We start from the raw sequence: 19,273 nt of genomic DNA on the forward strand, positions 1-19,273 counted from the left end.
GACACACAAACGGTAGTATTTTATTTTAGAAAAGGCATCCCAAATAGAGAATTTCGTAAACACTGGTAGGTGAGCATGTGCAATAAAAACACGAAGTAAAAAGGCAAAACTTAGAAGCATTTTGCCTTAGAGGAAACAATCTTCTGCCGCGGTACTCCTGCCCGGAGAATGAAATGTGGCTCCATCGCTCCATGCAGGTATCAGGTTTGCTGCTGGAACCCACTGTGCCCATTTTAACAATTTTAAAACGATGGCAAGAAGTGGCATTGAGTAAATTATTGAACCCCAATTCTTAACTTCTGTTGACAACTGATTAAGTAAGGCGCCACATTATTCTTTTTGACAGTTTGAGTTTTTAAAAGTCTGTGTTGATTGTTTTTACTGACAGAGGGACCCAAGGCAACACTATTTGCAAATAAAGTATCTGTCCCGGGCTTACTCCACAGTATTTTCATAGACCATCATTAGATATCACACCATGTTCTTGAAATTGAGTTTAATGTCAGCCTGCTGTATACTGTTCAGTAAACCAGCTTAGAATCCCTACCCTTTTACCTGTTTCCTTCCTTTTGGAAAAAACTTTAATCAGTCGACATACTCTAACTGTCTCAGCCCACTCCAGATTTTCAGTGGCAAATGTTTCTGAATCAACTCTACATGGTGTGATGCATGAACAAACTCAGGTTCATCTTTGCTTGCTGAAAGGCCTCTTAGTAAGACATTCTATGTAAATCATTTTTTTTATGAAAATACTTCTTATAAACAGTCTGGCTTATTTAGGCACTTAAAAAAAAACACCAAAACTTAGTTCCACCTTTTCAAATAGGAACACCCCAGACCCTGTTAACTGAAGGGAACTGCAGCTCCTCTTGCTCTTGTCCCTGTGGGGACAGAGAGGTTTGCCCCTATGGAATGTTCAGGCCCTGGAAACAACAGCTGGAGGGGAGCCATCAAATGACAGTGATACTGAGCTCAGATGGGGAGGCGGTTGGGTGCAAAAGAAACCTTTGAGCCCCCCTCTTCTCTCAGTCATCAGTACCTGGCAACTTCCCCTCTACAGCTTTCTAGTTCACTCGCATCCTATAGGTTGGAGCTCAAAGCACACCAGCTCAATCTGTCTATGTTAGGTGGGACACTGGAGCACTATGCGGATGACCTAGTTTTGAGAGCCCAAAGAAATGAATTTACACAGCATAGTACAAGTTCATGCCATAATTCCTTATCTGGATTTTTACTTTTTTTAAAGGACTGATCAGTGTGTTACTGATGACTTGTTTACACTTACTTAGTAGTACATAAATTATATTAACACATATTACACAGTCCATTCAAGCTTCCTGGGTGGTGGCATGAAAATAGAAAGTATAAAGAAAGCACCAAACAGTTATTTGGGATGGCCAGCTACCGGTGGACAAGGTCAAAGCCAAATCTATTATAGGTTTCACATATCACTGTATCACTGTCATCCCGTTGTTCCTCGATTTACTCGAGCGGTTGCCAGTAACGTCTCTATTCCTCCCAGCCTGAGATTTTAGCAGCCTCTCCTTACTCATCTTTCCCAAGGATTGGAGGCTCTTTCAGGGTCAGGGGAATGAGACCTGTTATTGTTACTGTTCTTGGCATATCGAATATGCCATGGGGAGCTTGCCAGGCTCTGCCCATGCAGGCAGGATACTCTGGATAGCTTGCCAGGCTCTCCAAGAGGTAATATATTTATAAATATATATATATATATATTTCTCTATGGTTTTGTTGCCTACTGTCTGAACCCCATCAAATATGGTGTGGTAATTATGGAAAATGGGTAGGACGTGTCTAATGTGTCATGCGGCCGCAAAGCAACCACACGGTCCAGAAAGTGGCCTGGAGTGTGGTGGCAGTTGGATAGTGGAGGTCAGCTGCCAGGGCTGGATCCTTTGGGGCATGGAAGGCTCTCATCCACCCCTCTCTGGGGCGCCCAAGTGAGAACAACCTGGCCTGGAGTCCACACGGAGTCTGTTCCCCCTGACTCCTTGGTAGTCTGCTAGTGGGAGACCCTCGACTCTGATCCTTCGCTTTCTCCTGTCCCCGAACCCGGCAAGTCCTCATCATGCGTGAGTGCATCTCCATCCACGTTGGCCAGGCTGGTGTCCAGATTGGCAACGCCTGCTGGGAGCTCTTCTGCCTGGAACACAGCATCCAGCCCAATGGTCAGATGCCCAGTGACAAGACCATTGGGGGAGGAGACGACTCCTTCAACACCTTCTTCAGTGAAACAGGCACCGGTAAACATGTGCCCAGGCAGTGTTTGTAGACTCAGAGTCCACAGTCATTGATGAAATTCACACTGGCACCTACCACCAGCTCTTCCACCCTGAGCAGCTCATCACATTAAAAAACAAAAATTCCAAAACCCACTGGCTACAGAGAATGATCCTAATCTTAAATCTTAAACCCTGGCCATCAGCCTTGCAAAAGTGCCAGTGGTAATCAGAATTTTAAGTGGAGGTGACTCACTTTAACCCCTTAAACGCTTTTCTGAGTAAGGAATATTGTAGGCAAATGCAAAGAACACTCTTCAAAGCCAGGAGAACAGTTCATCTGACTTTTGAAAGTTTTGAAAGTTTTTTTCAAAGTTTTGAAAGTTTTGACTTTTGAAAGTTTTGAAAGTTTGAAAGTTTGGAAGTTTGGAAGGCTAACTTTCACATTGGGAGACGTTCTCAAGACATACACTTACAGTTCTAGACTCTAAGGTCTACTGTTACCAGCCATGGAAACACCAAGGGAAGGTAGTTCATTACCAAGGGGGTGGGGGTGGGAGCAGGGCTTGGGACTTGTCATATAGCATGTATTACTAACAGCTGACATCAGATTACTAGGCCCCAAGTCCCTTTAGCTCATTCATCCTTTGAGGATGACAATAGTAATTCTTAGCCAGTGGGTGAGCAGTGGACTAGTTTAAAAACTAAAGTGTCCTGGTACTTCAAACTCCATAGTATGAAAAAAACTGCACCAGTATAAAGCCAGGCTAGGTGACGTTTCTCTTCCAGTTTCACTCCCAAATGCTTCCCTCGTTCCCTTACAACTTTCTATTGAAAAACTCAGCATGTGTGAGAAATTTCCAGCCAGATCTTAAAAGCCTGTATGTTCTCTGTCCTAAAGATCTCCAAACCACAACAACGAGCAGTGTGCTGTGCTGGAGAGTAGACCTGTGACTTCATACCAGAGTACAAGCCAAGATAGCAAAGTAGCCTTATCTGAGAGGCTCTTTCATTCCAAACAGTCTGTTTGGGCTGAAAAACAAATTAAATATTAAATTTCCTAAACACTGTTACACTATTATCCATCCTGTCAAAGAATCTATGGCTTTGGATTGTTCATTGCATAATAAGAAACAAAACCAAATATAAGCTGTTAAAAGTTTCCTCTTGGACACATCGAATGAGGCCTGGTTCTATCCAGACGCCATCTCAATGCAGAGGCATTTTCTTTAATACCTAGTGAACATCCTGCTTGTAGAGCTAGAGATTGTCTCCTTTTGTTTGGTCCCTTTGCTGCTAAGTCATTTGCCTGGTATAAAACAAAACACAACAAAACCCAAGGACAGAGTTTCAAGAGTGAGGACAGCTCTGCTGAGTATGAGGCAAGAGGAGTCTTGACTTCCTTTCCTGCTTCGGTAGTTTTGTAGACTAAACAGCACCAACCCCCCAATTTCAAGCTGGTGCAAAGCTGGTAGTTCCGTTACCAGTGAGTGCTTTTCCACCCCTGCAGCAGAGGCACAGACTTCCTGGAAAGGACACACATTAATTATGGGAGAAAGGGAAAGGATGGGGAGACAAACCAGGGTGAGGCTCAGCTCTGAGCATCCCAGACAGAGAAAAGCTCCGAAGAAGGGTGGACCCACAGTTGGCCCTACTCCTGAAAGTCATTAGAAGCCATCTGAGAGAGCGGGGCATTCAATCGGTCCAGTTCATCCACCTGTGGTGGGTGGTGCATTAGTATCTCCTGGTCTTCCAAGACATCCTCCCCAGCAGCCACCAGATTAGTGAGTGATTTGCTCCGAACACACTGGAAATCCACATGACGACTCTTCCCTTCTTCCTTTTCCCATGACATCTGGATAAAGGGGCGCTGCACATAGTTATAGATCACTTCAGATCGGCCACCAGGTCGCCTCTTGATTTTTTCTTTACACGTAGGGTAACCTGAAACAGGAAAAGGCCATTCTCAGGACTCCAGCAAATTGCTCACTGTCTTCGGTGCCGTTTCCTTTCTAACCACATACATTTCCTCCCAAATCCAAGGACAATATAGGAAAACCACAGGAGATGTGTCCAGTCTCTGACCAGGCCCTCCCAATGCTGATGACCAACAGGCTGTTTTCACTCCAGCTCAGGTTAGTAGTTCTTGTCCCTAGAAGTAAGGTAAAGGTAAAGGCCCTCCCGTTGATCGTCGATTTGCTCGAGCGGGCCCAGTAACGTCTCCATTGGAGACTTTGTTGTTACTGTGTCTGGCATATCTAATACTCTCGGTAGCTTGCCGGGCTCTCCGAGAGGGGCGGAGGAATCGAACTCGGGTCGACCATGTTGGCCGCTTGTAAGGTGAACGCCCTACCCGCTGTGCTATCGCTCCAGCCACTAGAAGTAAATTAACAAAAATTCTATCCCTTCTAATGGAGGGAGAAAAGCCTTGTTCGTTTCTCAATCTTCAGTTACTGGTAGCAACACTGCAGGAAAACCCTGGCTTCTCCAGCCCTCTGATTCTACTTGGAGAGGCTGACTGTCACCAGAAAGTAGTTAAGAAAATGTGCAGTGTTTAGCAGAAAACTATAAAGTGGTGCAGACTAAGGTATTTGAATGGCTCAAAGCAGCTTCTAAGGAGAACAGAAGGGGGAGTCAATTATCCCAGCTACAAAGAAAACTGTTCTAATGTAAAGCAGTGTGATGTGCTGCCCTGGGAAAGGGATGGGTCTCTAGCATCCTGTTCCTGCAGTTTCAGAGACAAGAGGGAACACAGTAGAAATTCAGTAGTTATCTCAAAAATTGCCTCCAATACCAAGTCAGACTCTGTGAAGGTCTAGTATGTTCGCTGGGTATGAGTGAATCACTGTCACTGTCCTCCCATTGTTCACTGATATACACGAGCGGGCCCAGTAATGTCTCCATTGTGAGACTTGTTGCTACTGTGTTTGACATATCGAATACGTCACGGGTAGCTTGCCAGGCTTTGCTGTGAGGGCGAGAGTGAATACAGCACACAAATCAAAGACTGTTGGAAAGAGACCAGGTTGGCGTCAGCACCTCCCAAGAAAAGTCAGTCTCTGAGACCAATCTTTGGAGACCACTGCTCTGTGGTCATTTTAAAAATCACTGAGTCATGACTCCAGGGCGCTCTGAGAGATTGTACAAGGCTTATGGTGCTTGTCTTACATGCAGCCAACACGGATTCCATTCCCAGCACTGCACATGATCCCCCAAGCACTGCCAGGAAAGAACCCTGAGCACCAGGAGTCAGTCCTGAGCACCGCTGTGTGTGGTCCAAGATTGGGGGGGGGGAGGTCACTGCTCAAGGTTCAGCCAATAAAGGTAGTTAGTGAAATACTCTTACATCTTGAGCCCAATTCCAGAAAGATCCTAAAGCTTCTGAAGAGCAGCCTCCCACTCAGTGAGCCCACAAGCTGACTCCCATCCATCAGCACCCTTTACCCTCACACTAAACTGGAGTTAATCCTGGAGCTGTCTGAAGGCATTTTCAACTGGGAATCAAATGAAAAGAAATGTAAGGAAAAATTTAAAAAACATACACCTCTAACTTGTCAGGAATGTAGTTTTCAAGTAGGCGTGCTAGTTCTCTGGATCCCAAGGTTTTATGGGGATGGGGACGGGTAGAAAGGGAGAGTAGGGGCTTCCCAAGTGGTGCTCAGGAGGCTTAGGGGTGACTCAACCGGTTCCTGGCCAACCGGGCTGGCAGGTTAGGATCAGAGAATGCTGCCCTGCTCAGGCCCTGCTATACTGGGGATCACCATGGTCCCCCCAGCAATGCTATGGGAGGGGGTGGGGCATCTGGGGCAGGCACAGACCACAAGTTTCCTAGTGACTGCACACTCATTACCTTCAATTCCAATGCGAATGTTTTTGAGGCCCCGTTCCTTTAGCACTGTTTTAGCGACATCTCGGTTTTCAATGTACTTGAAGAATCTGTAGAGCTTTGAGCTATAAAGAACTGAAACAAAATGAATAAGAACAAAAGCCTGCAGTTAGTCCTGTAGTAAAGGCTTCTGTAAAAGGGAGGAGCTAACAATCATGGGCCAATGGGTATTCTTGAGCCCTGTCTCCAAAATTACCAGACGGGTACAGAGAGAATGTGAACTAATAAATCAGTCATAAAGAAACCAGCTGAGATGATTTTAGTTTCAGGGTGGGACAGACCTTTCTGGCTGTGAGATAAAAGAAAAACTGATAGCACTGACCACATAGAAATACAGTACTTACGGAGCTGCAGTGACAGTACAGTGGGTAGGGTCAAATGACTGACCTGGGTTTGATCCCCAGCATCTCATATGGTCCCCTGAGCCTGCCAGGAGTGAACCCTGAGCATAGGCAGGTGTGGCCTCCCCCAAAAGCAAAAATACAGTGCCCTGGGACTGGATAGTACAGTAGGTAGGGTGCTTTTGATGTGCATGTGACCAGTTTTCATCTGTGACACAATGAACACTGTGCACCACCAGGAGTAAGCCCTGCGCACAGCTAGGTGTGGTTGGAAAAAAAGAAAATGATAATACAGCTCCTGTACATAGCCAATATCACCACCAACAAACTCAAAGCGGGTCAGGGTGCCGGGACTGGAGAGACAGCTCAACAGACTGAGTGCATGCTTTGCATGCAAGAGGCCTCAGGGTTAGAACCCTGGCAGTGTATGGTCTCCCAGCACTGCCAGGAACAATCCCCAGGCACCACTGTGTGTGGCCACAAAACAAGAACTAAACAAACATAATCAACTGGCAAAAACATTTGCAACTGTATTATAAAGCACAAACTTTTCTTAATAAAGTGGTCACAAATGATCAAGTAAATAGGCAACACAACTGTGTAATGGGAAAAGGCAGGATAGAGTTAACAGAACAGTAAATTAAAACGGAGTTAGAAAATTTATTCAACCTCACATGAAAAAAATGCAAAGTAAAACTCAAATGAACTGTTTTTCACTGACCAGAATGGTTAAAAGTCCAACAGTCTTGTGAGGGAACAAGAAAGCCGTCCTACTGTTTCATGAATGAAAACGGAAGGCCTTATAGAAAGATAACTTATATACCAAAAGCGCAATCATTTTTGCCATAGGAATTCCATCTCTAGTAACAGTATTCTTCAGAGACAGATGTGTGTGAAAAGCCTGTTTCACTGACATTATTTGTTAAGTGCGAATTTGGGTGCTGTGACCTTAAGTGCCCATGAGCCAGGATGGCTAAATCCACATGATGATGATCATGTAATGGACTACTGTAAAGCAATGAAAGTGAGGCTTCTGATGTAAGGGGTAATACAGAACAGCCTGTGTAACAGGGTACCATTTATAAAAAAGAAAAAGAGTATGCAGTTGCACCGAGAAGGATATAAAAGCAGCTGAGAAGGAAAACTGAAGCAGCAGAAGTGGAAACTTTCCAATTATCTTGTGCACTTTCTGAATTTTGAATCACTAGTAACTAAGAAGAATTTAAAAATGAAAGGAATGACCCCTCCCGCCCCATGCAGGGTGCTGCCTGGGGAGCGGCACAGCACCAGGTGGCAGGGGCAGCACTATCTGGGCAGTGCTAGTACCCAGCCTCAGTCAGCTGCCACAGCTGGGCCATCCTCTCCCCAAGGTGCCCACAGGCTCTCAGGCTCAGCTGCTCCTCTCGGCAGCATGTTCCTTGCGGAAAGCATCTGAGCCATACAAGGGTTTCCTACTTTGGGAATATTCTTCGCCCATGGGTGGGGGGTGGTCTTCATCCCAGTCCACAGAATCCTCATCTGTTAGCACAACGATGTGGCATTCTCGCTCCCCTTTCTTGGCACAGCCCACCATGATGGGCAGGATGAGCTCCTCGAGGTAGTGATCAAACTGCTTGTGAGCACCATCGTTTGACAGTTCATGCAGCAGAGCACCTGGGGAGAAGAGGTGCAGGTGAGCACCCTATCCATTCCCAACGCACACGGGCTGGAGAGGGAAAGCCTGAGGTAATCACGGTAGCTGTCATCATGGTCATGGACCTGAGAAAGACAGCTTCTTGTTTCAAGGCAACACTAAACAGTTCGTTAGACTTGTTGGAAATCCATCATATTATACCACCCTTCAATTTACTCATATTTAATAATGCCTGAGTATTATGATTGCAGAGTGACAGCATAGTTTGTAGGGCATTCGCCTTGCACGCGGCCGACCCAGGTTCAATTCCTCCGCCCCTCCCGAAGAGCCCTGCAAGCTACTGAGAATATTCTGCCGCACGGCTAAAGCCTCACAAGCTCCCCGTGACATATTTGATATGCTAAAAACAGTAACAGTCTCACAATGGAGACATTACAGGTGCCCGCTCAAGCAAATCGATGAACAACTGGAAACAGTGACAGTGACTATGATTAAATGATTAACATTGTAGTATGGAACAGAACTCACATCTTGAGGTGTACCCAGGGCCTGGGCGTGCAGGAGGTCCAGGCTGCTCCCTGGCATGGCACAACCCCCCGGCATCACTAGAATCAACTCTTGAACATCAAGTACAGAAGCAGCCCCAAGCACCCCGCCTCCCCAGAAGACTCCAGTTAATTTATGCTACTTGATTTTATTACTAAGCCTTCGTATCAGAAAATCAGTATCTCTTAATCTGTTAGAGCCGAGACACCAAGATCTAAGAAAGGAAGCAATTAGCTTAGTGACCCATGAGGCAAGCTCAAGTTAGAACCCATTACATGTTTTTTATTTAACTTTCTCCTAGAGCTTTGAACAAGAAAGGTTAGCAATATATCTCTGCCCTGCAGATGACTTTTAACCTTTAATAAAAATATATTAAAGAGTTAATTCTAAGCATATGCAAAGTTTAGTTGCTTAAATACAACTTGGCAACTGCTCTGTACTTACTCAGATCTTGACACCGGATAGTGTTGAAGTCAAAGTTAATGCAGAGGTAATCACATGTATCTCTGAGGTCGGGGATAGAGATGCCATCAGGACAATTGATAATACCAGTTTTATAATAGTCCTGTAAATAAATAAGAAAGAAGAAACAGATGAAACACAAAATGAAAAGCACCTCTTCAACCCCTGACGCATTGCTGGCTTTATAGCAGGAACGATCATTGGAACTATCACCACTAAGTTGATTCATTCAGTGGCGGCGTGGCTCCAGAATGACCTGATGTATTTAATGGTAATCTGACTACCCGACAGAGACCATACAAACGAGAAGGACTTTAGAGATACAGGAATAAGAAACAGAGAAAGGCAATGAAGGAAAATTATAGGGATTCCTCAGTACTTTGGTTTGATGGAACTCTCAAAGTTTTTGGCTTTGTGTGCCCCTGCCAGTAAACATATATATACTGGGACACCAAAAAAACTTCGTTACTCACTTTGCCATTTTGATTTTAGCTTTCGTATACTGATGCATGTATCACTGGTGGCCCATACTTCAATGTGGTTTAATTAAGAGGAATTGCCGTTTTGGCGGCAATGGGTTAATGCTGTGGTATGGAGCAGAACTCACAACATCCTGAGGTGTACCCAGGGCCTGGGCATGCAGGAGGTCCAAGCTGCTCCCTGGCATGGCACAGCCCCCTGGCATCACTAGAATCAACTCTTGAACATCAAGTACAGGAGCAGCCCCAAGCACCCCACCTCCCAGAAAAAGGATGTAACAAAAGGCTAATACACACCAGCACAGTTCGGAATACGGTCGCGCTGATTCCTTCAGCAATCTCATACTCTCCCTTCTCATTGGGCCTGGTGAAATTATATTCTCTTCCTGGTCCAAACATCCTGCAAGACACCCAGGCCACACTGTTACCTTCTCCAGGGTTCTGCTCTGAGATTTCCCTTCCTCACCTCATTCTGGAGGAGTCCACTCTATTCTGAGAGCATATTTTAAAATAAACACTGGGACTCAACCCCTACAAGGTAAGACTTAGGAAATTCTCTAGACAGGGAAAAGAAGGCATCAAGAATGAAGCTACAAGTCCTTACGGTTCATCTCTAGTGAGCTTCTACGACAGAAAGTGAAGGAAAAAAATCATCTGCAGCGTTGGCTTTGCTGGGAAAATCTCCAAGCGTGTGAGAGTTGTCTCTTATGCCCTTGCAACTCCCTAGGAATCTTCCTCCACATCTGCAGCTCAGGCAGACAGGTGCCTCCTGTTCTGGAGCTCTCTCTCCTGCCAGCATTAGCCAAGCCGAATCCCAATCCTCAAGAATTCTTTCGCTTTTCTTGTTTTGGTTTTGGGGCCACCCATGGCAGTCAGTGCTCAGGGTTTATTCACTCCTGCCTCCGCTCTCAGGGATCATACTTGGTGGAGCATGGGAGACCATAAATGGTGCCGGGGATCAAACTCAGGTCAGCCCTGCCCTACCCACTGTACTATCTCTACAGCCCGGAGTTTAGTTTTTCAACCTGTAATCTGATAGGTAAACCCGTGTTATTAAGCACTGATATGTTCATGTGTCTTTAAAAAAAAAAAAAAATTACGGTAGGGCTCTGAGGGCAAGTGCCCCCTTCATTCCAAGGGTTAACTCAAATAATGGTAATTTTTGGTCAAATAGAAAGAGAGTAGCTATCACATTTAGCAGCAGTTTTTTTTTGGGGGGGGTTAAAACTACTTTGGACATGAAAGCAGAAGTCACGAGTACAGAGCGGAGGGCTTGCTTTTCTTTTTCCATTTTTCCTCCCTTTTCTCAGATCTAGATCTACAGTTAAACTGGCCCCATGTTTTCTACTCTGGTAGTACTTTTGTGAGCTGCGGAATGGGAAACTGGTACAAAAAACAAGACCAGCAGCTGGTATCCTTACCTGACCTGATTTGTGTTCCCAATGGAGACTGACATTTCGTTTCCTAACCTGCTGGGAACAACTTGTATCTTTCACTCAGCACTGACTGCATTTGGAAAAGTTCTTTTTTTTAATCTTTTTCTTTTTCTTCTCTCTCCTCTCTTCTTTCTCTCTCCTCTTTCCTCCCCCCCTTCCCCCTTTCCTCCCTCCCTCCAGATGGCATCTTTCTGATGAAGCGGCATGATGTTCCAATTGTTAACACCATTCTATGACCCACGATTTTCTTTGGAACTGATAATACACTGGGTGCTTGATGACATTAGCAAATGTTTCAGCCAAATCTGAAGTTCATTCCCACCTCTGGACACTTAGTTGTGTGAACTAATAAATTTCTGTACCAATTAAGCTAAAAATCAAAACAAAACAGCAATAAGATTTGGTTTCAAAAATTCCAACAGTGATGAAAGCATTAGAAAATGACCGACTTCCTGGGCTGGGAGATGACTCCAGTGTTAGAGCATATACGTAGCATGTATGAGGCCCTAAGTGCCATCCCCGGAATCACTGGGCCTCATCCAGTGATTCCTGAGCTTGACCAGGGAGTCCAACAGCAGAGGTCCTTAGCACCCAACCATCAGATCCACACATCTTGGCCAAACAACACGAGAGTGATCCCCACAATCACTCTGGGGATGGCCTCTTTTTTTTTTTTTTTTTTTTTTTTTTTTTGCATTTTGGGTCACACCCAGCAATTCAGAATGGTTTACTCCTGGCTTAGGGCTGGAGCGATAGCACAGCGGGTAGGGCATTTGCCTTACAAGCGGCCAACATGGCCAACCCGAGTTCGATTCCTCCACCCCTCTCAGAGAGCCCGGCAAGCTACCGAGAGTATTCGATATGCCAAACACAGTAACAACAAAGTCTCCAATGGAGACGTTACTGGGCCCGCTCGAGCAAATCGACGATCAACGGGAGGGCCTTTACCTTTACCTTTACCTTTACTCCTGGTGGTGCTCAGGGCACTATATGGGATGCTGGGAATCGAAACTGGGTTGGCCACGTGCAAGGCAAATGCTCTACCCACTGTGTTATCGCTCCCGCCTCCAGCATGGCCTCTTATTAAAGGATACTACAAGATCTAATACCAAGTATAACTGGTAATAGATGTCAAGCAAAAGTATACTTTAGTAAATGGTTTTGTGCTCATTGTCATGTGGAAGTTCCTCCCTACTCCCCCTTGCTTTTTGGGCCCACACCTAGCAGTGCTTAGGGGACCATATGAGCTTCCAGGGATAAAACCCAGAACATGCATGAAAGGCAAGTGCTCTTCCAGCTGTATACTGCTCTGGCTCTGTCATATGGAAGATTTGTCTATTATTATTATTATTATTATTATTATTATTAGCTTTTTGGGTCACATCTGGCAATACTCAGGGGTTACTCCTCGCTCTGCATTTAGGAATCACTCCTGGTGGTGCTGGGGGACCATATGGGATGCTGGGGATCAAACCCAGGTAGGCTGTGTACAAGGCAAACACCCTACCCACTATACTATCGCTCTGGCCTCATGCCTAATTATTATTATTTTGGCTTTGGGGCCATGAATGGTGGTACTCAAGGCTTACTCCAGGCTCTGTAATCAGGGATCGCTCCTGGCAGGGCTTTGGGAATCAGATGGAGAGCCAGAGAACAACCCAGGTTGGCTGCATGCAAGGCAAGTGCCCTACTCACTTTCCTATTGCTTCAGCCCCATTCCTAGCTCTTTTAAAGACACGCAGACACATAAGAAACATAACCTGAGCTCTGCTTCACTTAATGTCTCTGACCTGTGGAACTTTTGTGAGATACAAATTGTGACGAAAGGCAACGAAGGGCTTGAGTGCTCTTTTTGAATGAATTTACAGAAGACTCAGAAATGAGACCCAGCAAATTACTTGCCATCCTTCTGACCACTATCCATTTTATGAGGGCTCAATTTACTAAAATAACCAATCTACCAGTGCTGTAAGACTTTGACTGGTTTTGCCCTCTATGGCTATCAGAATTCTGAAAAGAAAAAAAACAGCAAAACTTTTTATTCTCACCATTAATGCAATACAGACAGCAGCTATCTCTGACCACAGACAGCAAGTATTTCTACTCACAGGGAATAGAGGAGTTTCTGGCACCATTACCTTCCCAACATGGTATCCGGATGAGCAGTGAAAATGTGTGGATTCACTACAAAACGTGTGCCATCCACGAGAAGTGTCACTTTCTCTGGTGCCTGGGAATGGGTGTTACTGCTGAAGCTCACGGTGCTGTTTCCAAATCGTTCTGGAGCAAGAAAGGGTTCATGGTTCCGTTTAGTCCCACTTTGGAAGCAAGAGCTTTGGATATCTTCAGGAAGTGGCATTATGTGAGGGAATGGAAGATTTGCTGACGGGCAGACATAGTCCAGTGAGAGGTCTGAAAGATCATATAAAGAAACCAAAGTAACAGTAAGCCTGGCAGGAAAGTTAACCCTGTCTTCTTTTTAAAAACAACCTATCCAGACATAGAAAGATTGCATTCATCTGGGGAACATAAAGTAACAAAATAGGAGACTAACATCCAAGAATGGTCAAGATTAGTACCAGGAACTTTACTCCATGGCTTGGAGGCCAACCACACATGCTAGGGGAAAAGGGAGCTCAGATAGAGAAGGGAACACCAAATAAAGGTGTTGGGAGGATCCTCCCAGGATGGGAGAAGCATGCTGAAAGTAGACTACAGACCAATCAGGATAGCCACCCATTGCCTCTTTTGCAAACCACAACACCCAATAAGAGAGCAAGAACAAAAGGGAATGCCCTGCCACAGAGGCAGGGTGGGATGGGGGGGGAGGGATACTGGGATCCGTGGTGGTGGGAAATGGGCACTGGTGGAGGGATGGGTATTTGATCATTGTATAATTGAAACCCAAGCACAAACAGTTGTAAGTCTACAACTATACCTCATGATGTCTCACTAATAAAAATTTAAAAAAAAAACACCTATCCAGGTAAAACTGCTTGCCGAGAGCAAGTTAGAAGACACATTAAATTCCTTTTAGCTGTTTTTTTTTCCAATATTTGTGTGCTAGCAGGTGGGGTGGGGATGAGACAGTAATCACACATTAAAATGATTTTTAAAAATTTTAATGAATTAAGTACATGTTTAAAAAATTAAACATTAGCAAAAAAGACTTTCTGTGGAAAGTCAATAGTCTGCTGTGACATCCCCATAACCTCCCAGTCTGGCTTCAGAGACCATCTCTTTCTCATCTATCTCTTGGGGGGCATAGCGGACAGGTATAGGGACCACAACCAGCAGTGCTCAGGCTGTGTCTGGCTCTGTACTTAGGTGTTCCTCCTGGTAGTGCCTGAGGGATCCTATGCAGAGTCAGGGATCAAACAGGAGTTGGCCATGCACAAGGTTCTCCTCAATCTCTAGACAATATTTGTATTTCCATATTTCCTGCGTTTTATTTAAGGAACCTACTACCCCTATGTGTCAAAACTATCCATATCCATAGTTTTCAAAAGTTTTAAAATTGGGGCCAGTGTGATCTTGCCTTCCACGTGGCCAACCTGGGTTCGATCACCAGCAATAGTTATGGCCCCCCAAAGCCCCACAAGGAGTGATCCCTGAGAGCAAAGCCACTGAGCACTTACGGGTGTAGCCCCCAAACAAAACAGAAACAAAAATAAGTTTTTAAAATTCTATTTTCTACAAAGGGTACTCTCATACTTGGCTAGGGATCACTTTCCCTAGAAATTCAGATGAACAGACTTTTTCTGTGTAGAACAGAGTCCTGATATCACCTACACCATGCAGGACATTGTTCCTGTACAAATGGCCTTCTACTAGAATTCAATCATGGGATCAGGGTTCTGTCTTAATATCACCAGTGATCCCTTAAAAGCATTTTCCTTTTGTTTCAAGTTTCGGGTTTGATGCCACATCCAAGTGGTGCACAGGGGCAACTCCTGACTCGCTCTGGGGACCGTGAGTACCAGGGACCAAACCCAAGACTCTTGCATGCAACGTGCACTCAGCATGGTAAGGTAGCTCTCTGCATCTTTATTACATTAAAAAAAAAAAACTGTTTCAATTGTAAAATAAGAATGACGTTCACTCCACATATCTTAAAGAATTATTTATTTCTGTTTGGGAGCTACAATTGGTGGTGCTCAGGGTTTACTCCTGTCTCCACTCAAGATCACTCCTGGTGGTCTCAGGAGACCATATAGGGTGCTGGGGATCGAGCCAGGGCCAGCTGTATGCAAGGCAATGCCCTATCCCCTCTATTACAGCTCTGGCCCTCTTAAAGAGTTCATTTATAACTGTTAAAGTGAAATAAAGTATGTTAGAGCATACCTTATATACATCACTGAGCTGGAAACATAGCATAGGGGTCTAGGCACTTGCCTTGTATCATATGACCTCTGTCTGATCCTTGACACCACATATGACCCCTCTAGCACTACCAGGAGTGATCCCTAAGCAGAGCCCTCGACAACACTGAGCTAAAAGCATTTTCAAAGATAAAACACCACTAACCAAGCAAGTTGAAGCAAAGATAAACAATGAGACTACATCAAATGAAGAAGCTTCTGCACCTCAAAGGAAACAGTGATCAAGATACAAAAACAGTCCGTTGAATGGAAAAAACTATTTACGCAATACCCATCTGATAAGAGGTTATATATAAAGCACTGGTAGACCTTAATAAGAAAAAAAAAACACCCAACCCCATCAAAAGCTGGGGATACAAAATGAACAAAAACTTCCTCAAAGAAAAGATACAAATGGACAAAAGGCACATGAGAAAATGCTTTACATCACTATTTATCAGGGAGAGGCAAATCAAAACAACAGAAAGATACCATCTCACATCACAGAGACTGGCACACATCAAAAAGAACAAGAACAACCAGTGCTGGAGCAGATGTGGGAAGAAAGGGACCCTAATTCATTACTGGCGGGTATCCTGACTGGTCCAGGCATTTTGAAAAGCAGTATGTGTATTCCCCAAAAAACTAGACGTTGAACCTCCATACAACCCAGCAATACCACACTGGGAATATATTCCGGGAGCACAACGATGTAATAGAGTATGGCCATCGAAACGTCTATGTTCATTCAACACTATTCACAATAGCCAGAATCTAGAAACAACCCAAGTGCCCCAAAACAGATGACTGGATAAAGAAACTATGGTACATCTACACTATGGAATATTGTGCAGCCATCAGGAAAATGAAGTCATGAAATTCCTGTAAACGGAAAGTCATGGAGAGTATTATGCTGAGTGAAGTGAGTCAGAAGGAGAAGGATACAGGATGATTGCCCTCATTTGTGGAATATAAAAAAAAATAGTATGATACTAATACCAAGGACAGGAGAAACGAGGGCCAAGAGGACTGTCCATGGTTAGAAGCTTGCCACAGTCAGGGTGGTGGGTGAGGGGGAGGAGTTGAGGGGCAATTAGGACAGAGAAGGGCCATTATGACAGTAATAGCTGGAAATGATTGCTCTGGACAAGAACTGAGAGCTGAAAGGAGGTAAAGGGATATAATAACCTTTAAGTACCTGTATTGCAAACCATAATGCCCAAAAGGAAAGAGAGGGAGAAAGAGAGACACAGAGAAGAAAAGTGTCTGCCACAGAGGCAGGCAGGGAATGTTATGGTGGGAGGGAAAGTGGGAACATTGGTGGTGGGAAATGTACACTGGTAAAAGGATGGTGTTGAAGCATTGGATGACAGCAACCCAATCATGAACAACTTTGTATTTCATGGTGATTCAATTTTAAAAAAGGTGTTTTTTTTTTTCAGAGTACGTCCTAAATGCCATAGTATGTGGCCCCAAAGCCAAAACTGAGTAATAAAAAGTATAATGACATATCATGCAAAACAGGCTTAGAGCCAAGTGCATACAAAAGGTGGGTGCAAATAGAGACAATTAAGGGAAAATGATTACAATTTTTTTTTTTTTTGCTTTTAGGGTTATGGGCTGGAATGATAGCACAGCAGTAGGGCGTTTGCCTTGCACGCAGCCACTCGACTGACCCAGGTTCAATTCCCCCACCCCTCTCCTCTCGGAGAGCCCAGCAATCTACTGAGAGTATCTCACCCTCACAGCAAAGGCGCAAGCTACCCATGATGTACTGGATATGCCAAACACAGTAACAACAAGTCTCACATGGAGATGTTACTGGGCGGACAGTGTTAGTGTTTAATTACAAAAGCATCACCAAAGTTCTTTATTTGTTATTGTTGTTGTTTTTGGACCACACACAGCTGTGCTCAGGGATCACTCTTAGCAGCACTTGGGGGACTAAATAGTGGTATTGACAGTAGAACCTGGGTAGACCACATGCAAGGCAAATGCCTTATCTGCTATACTATCTGACTCCCTTATAATATATCCTATTTTAATGTAAAACATGTTTTGTTGTTGTTGTTCTGGGGCCATATTCAGCAATTTTCTGGGCTTACTCCTGGCTCTGTGCTTAGGAATTACTCCTGGTGGTGCTCAGGGTACCACATAGGATGCCAGGGATGGAGTTGGGTAAGTTGCAAGCAAGGCAAACATCCTCCTCCCTGCTGTACTATCACTCCAACTGCAAGGTGTTTGCTAAGTTTTTGGGCCACACCCATTGATACCCAGGGGTAACTGCTGGCTCTGTGCTCAGGGACCACTCCTGGTGGGGCTCAGGGAACTAGATAGGATGCCAGGGACCAAACCCAGACTGACTGTGTGCAAGGCAAGCGCCCTACCTGCTGTACTACCACTTTGGGCTACTGGGTTTTATTTTTAATCTATTATGAGTTTTAGGCCACACCCAGCAATCCTCACTCCTGGCTTTGTGCTTCAGGGATCACTTCTGTTGGCACTTGGGAAACCATAGGTGGTGCCAGTGATCAGACTTGGCATTACCATGTGCAAGATAAGCACCCTATTCACTGTACTATCTCTCTGGACACTAAGATATGTTTTAAGTAGAACACTTCAGGCTCTGAAGCAGAGCTCAGGACTTACTCCTGGCCCTTGAGCTTAGGGATTGCACACAAGCTGAGCTTGGTGTGAAGGGCAAGCACACTTCCTGCTGGACCATCTCTCTGACCCCTGAAGCAGAGATGTAATAGAACACACACATTCCATCCTCTGGTATGGTCAACTTAACTAGCATTTTCTTAAATCATCTGCAAACCTCTTTTTAGGGAAAAAAATGTCTTGGGGCTTGATAGTACAGCCGCTGACCTGAGTTCAATCCCCAACACCCCATAGAGTCCCCCATGCCAGCCAGGAGCATACAGCCAAGAGTTAAGACCTGAACACCTTAGGGTGTGACCCCAAAATAAAAAAAACAACACTGATCTCTAGAAGGACAAAGAAAGAAAGAAGTCAAGGGAGGGAAGAAAGAAGATGAGAAAGGAAAGAAATTGGGGAACAAGGGTTGGGGCTTTGGTTATACTGGTGATGTGGGATAGAGGTATCACAATAACCAAAGCACAGACTTCACAACACTGAAAACATGAAATCTAAGCTGCAACCACTGGAACTTCAGAAGGTGCCTGTCAAGGTGGCAGGAGGGGCAGGGGACAAAGTACGGGAACACGGGTGGAGGAAAGCTGCCACTGGTATGGGACTGGTGTTGACATACTACGTGCCTAAAACAACTCTCAATGACTTTTTAAGTTCGTTAATTAAGTAAAAAACAAAGCAAAGCAAAACAAGCAAAAAAACCAGATGTCTTCTAGATGAGGTGGATGTGCAAGTGTCAGAAAGTCCCCTACAATCCCGTTGAGAGCAAATCGCCATACCATCAGTCCTGGGACACACGGGGTAAGTATGGTTTTGAAGACCAGAAGAAGCCACACTACTTGTTTCTTTTTCTTGAACTGCAACTAGGTTTTCATCCATTAGGCAGCCAGCCTCCTGCCGCAATAACCTGTCACTCTCGCAGCCTCGGTGAACGTTCATCCTTGGGCTCTGCATCCTGAACTGTCTGCTTGATCAGAGAGAAATCCTGGAAGACAGGATTAGGCATTGTTTAGAATGCTCTCAAAAGAGGTTTCCAAAGACTCCAGGGTATGAAAGCCAATAGGAAAGTGAGACCATTCTCATTCTTGCTCTTAGGAAAAGGGACACATCAAACACTTGTGACTTTATATTGAGAGGCACAGGTTTAATTAATTAATGGTCTGATTTAAATTATTCAAATGATCTTTACCGAAGCACTAATACTACTGGTTAAGATTTGTTACTAAGGAGTAAT

General features: G+C 44.7%; 1 protein-coding gene across 1 annotated transcript; it reads right to left on the reverse strand.

The window, feature by feature from the left end:
• KCTD20 (potassium channel tetramerization domain containing 20) lies at window positions 1-19,024 on the reverse strand. The gene is made up of 7 exons (XM_056137354.1): window positions 18,819-19,024; window positions 13,162-13,435; window positions 9,885-9,987; window positions 9,091-9,211; window positions 7,923-8,120; window positions 6,091-6,201; window positions 1-4,184 (listed from the first exon to the last, which is right to left on the reverse strand). Exons 1-7 carry the CDS (start codon window positions 18,991-18,993, stop codon window positions 3,892-3,894), a joined length of 1,275 nt encoding a protein of 424 aa, XP_055993329.1. The 5' UTR covers window positions 18,994-19,024; the 3' UTR covers window positions 1-3,891.
• Window positions 19,025-19,273: the final 249 nt, after the last annotated feature.

This window comes from Sorex fumeus, unplaced genomic scaffold (assembly GCF_029834395.1).
Source record: "Sorex fumeus unplaced genomic scaffold, SorFum_2.1 ptg000123l, whole genome shotgun sequence".
NCBI lineage: Eukaryota > Metazoa > Chordata > Mammalia > Eulipotyphla > Soricidae > Sorex > Sorex fumeus.

What these genes read in the sequence shown, in the direction of transcription:
- KCTD20 (XM_056137354.1), bottom strand. Translation starts at nt 18,993, where the DNA reads ATGCAGAGCCCAAGGATGAACGTTCACCGAGGCTGCGAGAGTGACAGG. An exon ending in CCGGATACCATGTTGGGAAG is followed by an intron (nt 9,988 to 13,161) that starts GTAATGGTGCCA and finishes GGTGTCTTGCAG; the next exon opens with GATGTTTGGACCAGGAAGAG. An exon ending in GGGCGAAGAATATTCCCAAA is followed by an intron (nt 6,202 to 7,922) that starts GTAGGAAACCCT and finishes ATTTTGTTTCAG; the next exon opens with TTCTTTATAGCTCAAAGCTC.